Here is a 10,721-nt window from a genome sequence, read left to right on the forward strand (position 1 = left end):
TCAGTAGTCAATCAACATAGACACGGGAAGCTGAAAGTACCCAAGTGCACAGCCCCGGTGTTTGAATAAACTAAGCACTCCCGAGTGAAACTGCCAGGAATACTCTTAGCCATAGTTGCTAACCAAACTGCAAACTTTCGATGATGAGATGACACAATCACACGTTTTGTGGATAATCAGGAGGGGGAATCGAGGCAAATTTTATAACGTATAAAGATCTCGAACTGGGTTTTAGTGCCTTCTGGCGCCCATTTCGATTTGTGCAATGTGTGTCCAAATATTTCGAAAAAAACGCGTAAGATTTGTTAAGCACTGAAGCGACGAAATAAGTCGTTTCTTGATCGCTGGGGAAAGCCGAGGGCAAGTGACAGTCGTATGTCTTTGAGCGACTCAAACACGGTGGACTAATCTGACAGGTACCAAACAAGGGATATCGATTCGCATTCCTTGAGCAAACTGCATTATAGTTGCAATATCCAATGAGCGAGTGGACTTTAGAGAAATCAAATTATCAGTGGGAGCATTAGGGCATTGGGTGACAGGATACGCGTGAATTCACAGTCGATTTAACCTTGCTGAGTTGCTCGCTCTCAGACGCTGCCATCTTACATCCAGTTACCGACTGATTGTGACCCATCTTGTGAACGCAACAGGGACCGAATAGGTAGGTAAGGTGGATTCTTTACGCGTTTCGCTTTGCATCGCGTCATTCCGGACCCACTCATGACACATTTTTCCTCGAGGAAAATGTCTATAGTCATGCAATCTGGAGACGATTGTTTTGCTTGGAGGCACATTTTGGACAACGTCCTCTGAAATTGCGTGAACGTTGAATGAACGACCGCTTGTCTCCAGTGCAGATGTTCGATTTAACACATGGTACAGCAGTGTATGTACGCATCACTGACAATTCAGTGAAGTCACCGTTTGATCTCAACTGGTGAGCTGTCGCACGAAAGTCACACTCAAATGGGTCAGGAATTCCTTTTGTCGAGGCCTTATGGATTCTTCACAGGACCAAAATAGTTGACTCGATAGAGAGCTTGAAGATACTGGCAAGAACATCCGCCATTCGATTATCGCCCCATGACACACAGAGTGATCGGTATATGGCGTTCCTCGCATGAGTTCCGGCTTCAAGTAAGGTGACAACTGTGAGTGGTTGAACTCTAGCCAACCGATTGTGGACAGCTTTGTAAATTCCCTGAAATGTCTGGTAAATTCCGGTCGTACTGATCAGCTTTAACTGTCCGCGGATATTTCCAGCAGCGCATGTAATCTACTTTCTCTACCACAGTGAGAGGCCCAGAGTGAGGTGCATAATATGCTACGCATTCCAGTTTCCATGGTATTGATTGCCATTCTTCTCACTTCGTGCTCCAAGTACATTAAACCACACTAACTCCACTCATATTCTCAAGAATATCGCCCAAACCATCACTCTCCCAATCAGTGGAAACCAAATGCTTTTGGCCTTTCTGCTGAAGGAGTGATGAGACCCTGAAACGGGAGTTATTAAATGTGTGAAACGGCCATGATAACTATATAAATGAAGCACCTTTTAGTGACGGCTGATGCGTCTAAGGATTCCTAGAGCTTAACATCTCAGCCATGATTTACCGAACTTAAGACGTACGAAGGAGCATTCTCCGCTTGGAACAAATCGCGAGAAAACGTCAATCTACCTGATGTGTGTCCTGTAATTCGGGGACGAAAGTGTTTCGACCGAAGTAGCTACGCTGATGACCATAATTTCGCTCAGTTAGCACGGCACGCAGAAGAGTTTGGACGTAGCAACGGTCATTTGGGATGTGTATCACCATAATTCATCAGTGCATTACACTCATTTGCAAATAGAAAACTTGGTTTCGCGGAAGAATAACTTGGGGCCGAGTAGTAGTAATCCCCCACCATTGCAATCCAACCAGGACCATGTCTTTTCTTACCGAGATTGTTTAGGACAGTCAGCTGTAATCACCGCTTACCATGGAAGCCATAGGAAAGATATTCTTGATGCTCACTTGGAGTGTACGTATCTCTTTAGCGGCACATTTAGTGGCGAATTCGCCAACCATGTGTGCTTTCACAAATTTGCCGGAACTTATCGTGATGTTCATGATGAGGACTCACTACTGGACGTTGCGCACATTCAAATTGCGTAACATACGTAAAAGTGTCACAGTGATTATCGGCAAACAGTTTTTCCTTTTTGTATACGCCTTTACTATTTCCCATGTCCGAATGCATTGGCGGACACTCCCTGCATTTTGCTAACGGAGATTCAGTGGAATTGCTGATCATCGCTATTCTATAACCCACTCGGTCCAACCGAATTGTGGTAGAGTAGGGTCCCTGCAGGCGATTTCCTCTCCAGGGTTGATGGATTCGGAGTAAGGCGGGATGCTTGCTGTGGTTCTTTTGCCTTCCGCCTCATGAAGGTTCTTTTGAAAGTATCCACAAGTTGTTGTGCCATGCCGTTTGATTGTTGGTGATATGGAGGCTTTCTAACGTGTTCAGACACACTGCCAAGACAGAACTCCTCAAATCGAGACGACGTGATCTGTGTCCCGTTGTCAGAAACGAGCTATTCAGGACTGGCAAAACGAGTGAAGACTTCCTGCAACATGCCAATGGGTGCTGTGGGCGTCGTTGTCATCATGGGGAAAATCTCTGGCCACTTTCTCTAAGCGTCCACGATAATGATAGAACTTTGACCGTCCACGGGACCTGCACACCACATGTATTCTTGACGATCCAGTTTGTGGTACCCGCCAAGAACGGAGTTTACATTTTCCGGGGGAATTTGAAGCCATCGCACATTTGTGGCCAGATTTGACGAGCGTTTCGACTTGGTTGTCAATGTAAGGCCAATAAACCCAGCTCCGGATCAACAGTTTTACCCAGTCGGTCCCAGGATGTGCTTTATGAAACTGTTGCNGCAGCCTATCAAGAATCACAAGAGAAATACGAAGGGAATACTTCGACCTAAAATCCATTTGGTCAACTTCGTTCTCCAATCCGAACTGCCAGCCCTTGACATAGAAGTGGATTGTGACTGTGGACGTTCCTTGTTCTCAGAATAACTCATTTTGAATTTCAATCGTTTCCTGCATCCGACACTGGTGGATTCATTAGCTACCTTATCCCCAGTCGTTTGCGTGTGTCTGCGGCAACAGCAACGTCCCAGACTCGCTGAGGGAGCGGAAGTTCCTGGCCGCAGTAAGAACATGTACCCTTGATGACTGTATACGTTTGAATGAAAACTGATGGAGCCACTGTGTTCCAAGACTTCCGGATTCATTTATCTTTCGGTATCTTACGGCATAACCCGAAACTTTGAACAGGGAGCGTCACACGCCATTTCCATTCCAGATTTTCTCATCGAATATTTCTGTAACCCAAGCACGGATGACAGTTTTCTGCGTCCCGTAAGCCCATCGACCTCGAGGAAACTTCAAATAAACTACCCTCTGATTGAAAAGACATGCTTCGATGTGAAGTTCAACTTCTGCTTCTCGAGTCGGTTAGTTTCCAAAAGTGTGCTTTTATCACCATCGATAATTCTTTTATTTCATCTACATAATTGGCTACAACCTAAGCTTAGTCTGTTCTGGGTGCTGGTGTGCTCATGAACGACCAAGGCTGCGGTATATTTACAAACAGTGCAAGACACGGATTCAATGTTGAAATTTCATTGGTTGGTATAGCTGAACAAATGGGCAGACTCACCCGTGTTTATCGCAAAGCAGTGGGGATTGGCCAAACGAGACAAAACGTCTTGGATTGGTGAACTGACAACGAAATTCTACGGACATTCAAACACGTCAAGGCGCTGGTAGCTGTCAACCGCGAAAATCATGTACCTACTCAGTTTGTTCTACGTGTTCGCATTGATTAACTCTCATGTGGGTTTCACGTGTCCACCTAATTTTCAAAAGGCGGATGAGAGTGTCTGTTTTGTGCTGCAACGAAGTATTCCTGAATTTTGTGCAGCGGCCGATTATTGTGCACTATATGGAAGAAGCAGAAACCAATTGGTCTACCTGATTGGCCGAAATATTCGTCATATTCCCCGGCCTATGTTAGATACGCGTGGTGTTCAAACTGGACTGAAATTTCTGCTCGAACCACCAAATATGGGAACACCAGTATGGCGCGATTTGGATCCCGACGATCCGGAATACACAGCCGCCGAGAACGACGTCCGTTATGAGAATCGAACCACGCAACTGGGTTGGCAGGATATCTCTTTGTGGTTGCCAGATGAACAATCGCTCCACAATATTCCCCACTTTGCACTTCGTCATGAGCCTCAAACAATTTGCGAGTACGGTGGGAATCTTCCAGATGGCCATCACAAGGTTCTATTTCTCAGCCATTTCCCAAAGCCATTGTCGGTAGTCGTACATTCGCACGCAAGTTTGTCAGGCTGTGAACGTATAGTGGCAGCGAGGACGAAACTGGATTGTGCACGCAGGTGAGTAAATGATCGCGTTTCTGTACGTTTCCGCAACGTAGTTTTCTTAATATTAGACCTCAAGCAATAACACTCTGAGATCAGCGATTTTCGTTCCACAGTATTTGAGCAACTTCGAAATGTCTTGGGTTCTTCTCTTTGGGCTTATCATACAGGCGTTGTCATCGTTAATATCTATTGTTGCATTTAATCGTCATCCAACTTGTTTTTCCCCATCGCACAAGTGGGATAATCGAGGCGGTTTCTTGACAGCCGGTCGTTGTGAGTGGGAAGTGTAGCGCGATACTTGTGTTGCCTTACACCATGAAATGTCCACGCATTTACAATTCATTTCCTTCGTTTGATCTCAGATGCGCCCTCAAACCAGCGTGTCGATCCATCTACTACGACAGCGGAAGCAACAGCTGCGTCCACATGATGCACGCCGACTCGCTGCTGTCGCTATCGGGTGCGAACCGCGGATCGGGTTGGGTCCGCTTCGCAAAGACGTCCGTTGCAATGAACATGAATGGCGAAAAGTAGCTGGTGACCTTCTAAGAGCAACATTGGAACGCAAAATTCTCTCGCGGAATCCCCTTCAAAATACTCAAACTGATTTTTTGTCGCATTCTTCTTGTATGAACTCATAGTTTGCTTGTCGTTTCCGTTTTGTCAGGTTCCTGTTTGGCCATCAGTCTCGATTTAACTCTCATTACCCCGGTTGCTGTCTTTTTTTGTTTATTCCTTCCACACCGGAATTTCACAATGTCTTTTCAGCTCGCCAAATGTACATTTGTGTGGGGTGTGTTAGTGACCACGTTTGATATGCTTTTGGGATACCGAAAACCAATAAATTGTGTGTGGGAAATGTGAAGGAACCTCTCCAAATTTCAACGCACCACACAGCGAAACAGCAAAACAAAGGTGTCCAGCCCGATAAAAAGCTTCATTTTTAAACTCGCAAAAGCTATCCGCTCAAAATCGGATTTACCGCAGCCGATGTACACGATAGAAAGTTAATTTTGAATTAGGAAACATTTGTTTCATTATGTTAACTATTCACACTGTGTTCGGAAAACTTCAGTATGACAACCTGTTTTCCAAAACTTTGTGTAGGTGAGGTGTGACTTCAGTATCTTGTAGCTTGTAAAAGCATTCTCTGCGTTTCCTGAGTGAGACACCTCCTACACCGAAGGCCTTCCACTGATAAATGTTGACGTGAATCTGTTACAGTCGATCAGAGTAAAAGCCGGTAGCTGCGAAGTTAATGTTATCCTGGCTCATCGCGTTTCCTTGGCTGGCTCGTTAAGTAAAAGACTTGAATATCATGGTTGTTTTCGTAACTAACAGGGAGAGAACCATGCTATTCTACTTTGGCCGTTGTCAACGGATTTAAAGGCGGACAGATATCTAGTCGTGTTTGGATCATGTCCCGGGAACTGTGCACACTACAGCCATGCCAAACTTTTGTATGGGGCCTCTATCACCCACAAAGCACAAAGGACAATAGGCCATCGGGCGGATGTCGTTCGACGTGACTTACTGAGGGCATGAATCAGAGGTACACGGATCTAATTCAAGGGATGAATGTGGTTCCACACTGAATTTGTCGAACATATTTTCATTTCTCCCCCTCAAATTTCTCAATGTCTCTTCAGCTCTCCAATGTTGCATTTGTTTAGGGTGTGTTACGATGTTTGACGTGCTTCTGGAATACCGAAAAGCAATAAATTGTGTTTCGTTGCCTTTCGTATTACCCGCACTCAGATTTGTCCCCAATTTCTTCACCCTCATCATTGTGTCAGCACGATATCAGTATTCAAATCATGAGAAGTAGCCATGTTTCTTGGTATTCGTGTAGGTTGCAATGCGGCAATTTGTTGAAGGTGCAGTCTAGTAGATAGCTTCATTCCACGTATCCTCCTGCCTTCGTTTTGAGTCTATCAGTGTCTCCGTTAGTTACTGTTCCGTTTAATATAATGGGAATTTGAAGCGACGGCGGCAGCAACCTCACCGTTAGGTTTCAGGGAATGCGATTCGATTCCATCGTTCACCCGAGACCTAACCACCACATTAGCCGGGTATGCGTATGACCGCTTTCGATTACGTACAATGGACACGCTGCAAACTCGAAGTGACGCGTTTCACCATCGTGATGTTCGAAATAACATTCTCATATCGGTGTCATATGTCTGAATTGACGAATAAGCTCCCGAGACATTCTAGAACAGACGTCTTTGAGGATCTAATTTAGGTAGTAATAAACTCCGCTGTGTCACTCTCTCTCTCTCTGTTCGAATCAAAATTGCTCAAAATATTTGCCTCGAAATCCAGGAGACACAACATTTGAGTTATCTCAATACACTGAATGTGTTGAAACGCACCAGTCTCAGATGAGCTTACATTCAGACGATCGGCTGGAGGTCAGTTCAACCCGGGAGACTTCACCTAGTTGTAGTCCGACAATATTGGAGGAACCGGTGTTTGGTTGTCGGTTTGGTTTCGGCAATAATTCGGGAATGGCGTACACGCGCGGAAAATGCTAACAGTGACTTGGAAATTCATTGTTTCGTTTCGAATGACCCTAATTCAGATTACTAAACAATGTATTAGAATTTTCCAACAGTGTTGAGTCGCTTATCTGTTACGTGATAGGTTCGATCGAGCTATATAAACCATGTAATAAGCCATACTAATTTAAAATTTTGTTCATAGTCACACCACTCCCGTTTGAATAGTCGTCCCCCTGGTTAATCATTCCGAAGGGTCCACATCAAATGGAGGCCGACTGGCCTCGAGTTTCTCACTTATCGGAGCTCATTAGCAGTGCATACCCAGTGGCCGCGCCGGGAGCTGAACTCCGGACATCTGACATGCGAGGCGAGCGTGTAAGAACTTCTTCACCAACCCACGTTGGACGCATCTGAATTTTCACGTCTGAACAGGCGAACGTATTCACACTTGAGCGATGTGATTCGTGTGCCCGACTCATCGAACGACGACCCAATAACTATCCTGATTGTGACGATCGATTGACCCGCCAAACAGAAATTCCCAGTCAGGTAGCGTGATACACATTTGAAACCCACTGGCCAACATTTTGTTGGTAGTTTTGAGGTTTTCCAAATAGCTATTTTGTGCATAGTTCGCCGGTAAGTTATTATTTAAGAATAACTGTGGATTAATCTCTAATACCAAAGCCCAAAATGTGATGACGCGAAACACGCCACTGATTCCAGGTCTCACACTTCGTCACCCTTTGGCAAAGGTTATTGTCTCAGTTGACACTGCGAAACACAATACAACCTGCTCTACGTAACCTATGAATGCCCTCATTGAATGCTGCCTAATTTCCTTATCACGTTCGAGATCCTTTGCTGATACGACCAGAAATGCTGAACTCGCGTCTTCTTTGTGATGAAAAGTGCAGTAGCACGGCAATCTAGTTTTCAACGCAACTCATGTGAGCTCTGAATGAAAGTTCTGATCCACAGAACATGATACAATATATTCCCTCCTTTCAATTCGTTGCTTGATGTGTCACCAGCGTGCGAGAGCGCATTTCAATCGTCCGAATCTCGCAGTCTACGGACAAACTAACCATAGACATATTTCTGGCATCTTTATTGAAGCCGAGTCAATAGCGATATGGAAGCTGGTGAATTCCCAATGCGCAGGTTTTGAAAACTTATCAGAAATGAATTGCACACTCAGCGTACACTTCCGCATCCACCGCCGTCTGCGTCACATCCACGAGGGATGTGACCACCAAAGCGCTTTTCTGAAGCTGTGTTTTGCCCTCTAGCCAACAGAGTTGAGTTATTTCGAAAAAATAATCACGACACAACAGCCGCCAATCCTGAACAAAGTCCATGAAATTGGTTGACAGAGCCGAAATTCAAGCTGACTGCTGAGATACAGCAAACTGGCAGTTTATTGCTTCAGAGGACCCGTCGAATCGACTCCGTCTGTTCATGACTTCCTACTGACCAATATCAAACTGGTGGCTCAAACTGATTGAGGAGTTTCGGCTAACTTGTTGAACTTCGTTTGTGCACCCTTTGACGGCTGACGTGGAAATTTCGTGCCACCAACCTTCCTCAGTCGACAGTATTTCAAATGGGATCCCATGGTAACGAGAAAGCAATTTTGTTGTTTTTGATACTCAGACCTTTGAGCTATTCGTATAGTCTGCAGTAAGTGAGACCAGCTTGTGTGCATAGTTGCTTTCCAGTTGTCCTTTTTTCTCACATTGTCGCGTGCTTCTTCTGGTCTGCGTTACGACAACAAAAACACAAGGAGCTATATTTTGTAGTTTGATAGATGTATTATTCCGGGATATGCTGAGTGGTGTGATCGTGCGTGGGAGAGTCAGTGAGCAATAAATTTCCAACGTTAGATATTTGCAAGAGGTCATGGCTGATCCAACACAAACACGGGAAGCTGAAAGTACCCAAATGCACAGCTCCCGGGGTTTGAATAGACTAAGTACTCCTGAGTGAAACTGACGGAAATTCTCTTAAGGCTAGCTGCTTACCAAATTGAAAACCTTAGATAGTGAGAGGATACGATCAGACGTTTTGTGGAAGTTCAGGGGATGGAGACGAGTCAGACTGCGTTTTGGTGCTTTCTGGGGCTTCCACCTCTTGCGGGTATCCTTGAGCATGTATTTCGTGGTACCGACCAAGAACGGAGTTCACATTTTCTAGGGGGCTTTGAAGCCAACGCATATCGGTGGCAAGATTTGACGAGCGTTTCTACTTGGCTGTCGATCCCAGGATGTGCTTTATGAAACTGTTGCTAAAAACCCTCTGCAGATCCTTTGGTACGACAACGCGTTCTGCGGAAAATAAGCAATCATCAACAACGGGCAGTGACGATCATCAGGATGTGCTTATGAAACTGTTGCTAAAAACCCTCTGCAGATCCTTTGGTACGACAACGCGTTCTGCGGAAAATAAGCAATCATCAACAACGGGCAGTGACGATCATCTTGGATGAAACTGTAGCAAGTCTTTGTTTTATTGTTTTGTCTCCACTGGGAGAGGTGGTACTTCTCTACTTGACTCAGCAGTGGCTCCTCTATGGTTGCGTTGTGTATCATTGATTGGAGTATCTTTGATGGCTTCCATGGGTGTACATCGCATTTCCGATTCAACTGAGATCTGAGCTGAATCCTGCGAGTACGGTGGTCTATTTTCTAAAAGTATTGATAATGCATCTGCCTGACCGATCTTGTCAGTAGATATGAACTTCATGCTACAGTTGTAACCGAGTAACATTGCAGTCAATTTTCGAAGTCGATTAGCAGAATCGACAGGAAGGCCTTTCTTGGACACGATCATGGCTGCTAACACAATATCTCATCAAACGTGAATGGAAGACCTCAGAGCTTGTTCTGGTCTGAAAATCAGTTCTATTTTAGTCCGTACGTGTTTATAGTCCTTTGAGCCTTGTGCCTCCTCATCTCCAATTTGTCTCGACAAATTGGTAATCGATGTACAAATTGATGCAGCATTTTAGGTGCAGTTGAGGGTTGATATACCAGTGTCATCTAAAACGCCTTTATAAGCATAACGTTGATATGCGGTCGGTGTTCACACACAGCCCAGGCTATGTGTCTCTTCATTGGTATACCCGATGACACCGCATGTACCGAATTTCACTGCCATCGAAATAGGCGTATAGATTTCGTTTCATTCCGATAGAATGACTCTAAGGTTTTGGGATAAACAATCAAATCGTTTCACTTTTTGTTGGATCGCAAAGCAAATGCTTCCAGTCTAAAACAATCACCTTGTAATAAACTGATCGATACCGATGCCACACGTTTCCGGTTGGTGCTTCCAAACTGGTCACATTATAACATACAAACTTGATCAATGCCACACTTTTCCGGTTGGTGCTTCCAAACTTGTCACATTATAACATACAAACCTGAATCACCCTAGCTAACTAAAAATGCTGCTGAGGAACCATCAGATGAATCAAACGCGATTTCCTTTCGCTCGGAATCTAAATCTTGCACATTTCAGTCTTCCCGACCTTTTCAGACTGCCCAGAAACAATTTATCCCGTTACTTGTTCTCGTCCAGATATCCCAGTGGATGGAAAAATAATGGGCTCACTGATTTTCTGGAATGCAGCACAAAGAATGAGGGAACCTGGACGCTCACAAGACTAACCGACCCAAGATCGCGCTGCACATTCAGATAGTCGGAATATGTGACCGATACGAAACCGCTAGAAATGCTAGGGGTGCCAC

The 10,721-nt window shown here is 44.9% G+C and overlaps 1 protein-coding gene across 1 annotated transcript in view; it reads left to right on the forward strand.

Annotated features, from left to right (window-relative positions):
* Positions 1-4,136: 4,136 nt before the first annotated feature.
* Positions 4,137-10,721, forward strand: part of T265_05607 (hypothetical protein) — a gene marked incomplete at both ends in the record, with an annotated part of 33,099 nt that continues 26,514 nt past the window's right edge. The window contains one exon of the mRNA XM_009170666.1: positions 4,137-4,477. Within this exon, the coding sequence (XP_009168930.1) occupies positions 4,137-4,477 (341 nt within the window). The remainder of the gene's footprint in view (positions 4,478-10,721) is intronic.

Source organism: Opisthorchis viverrini, assembly GCF_000715545.1.
Source record: "Opisthorchis viverrini unplaced genomic scaffold opera_v5_109, whole genome shotgun sequence".
NCBI lineage: Eukaryota > Metazoa > Platyhelminthes > Trematoda > Opisthorchiida > Opisthorchiidae > Opisthorchis > Opisthorchis viverrini.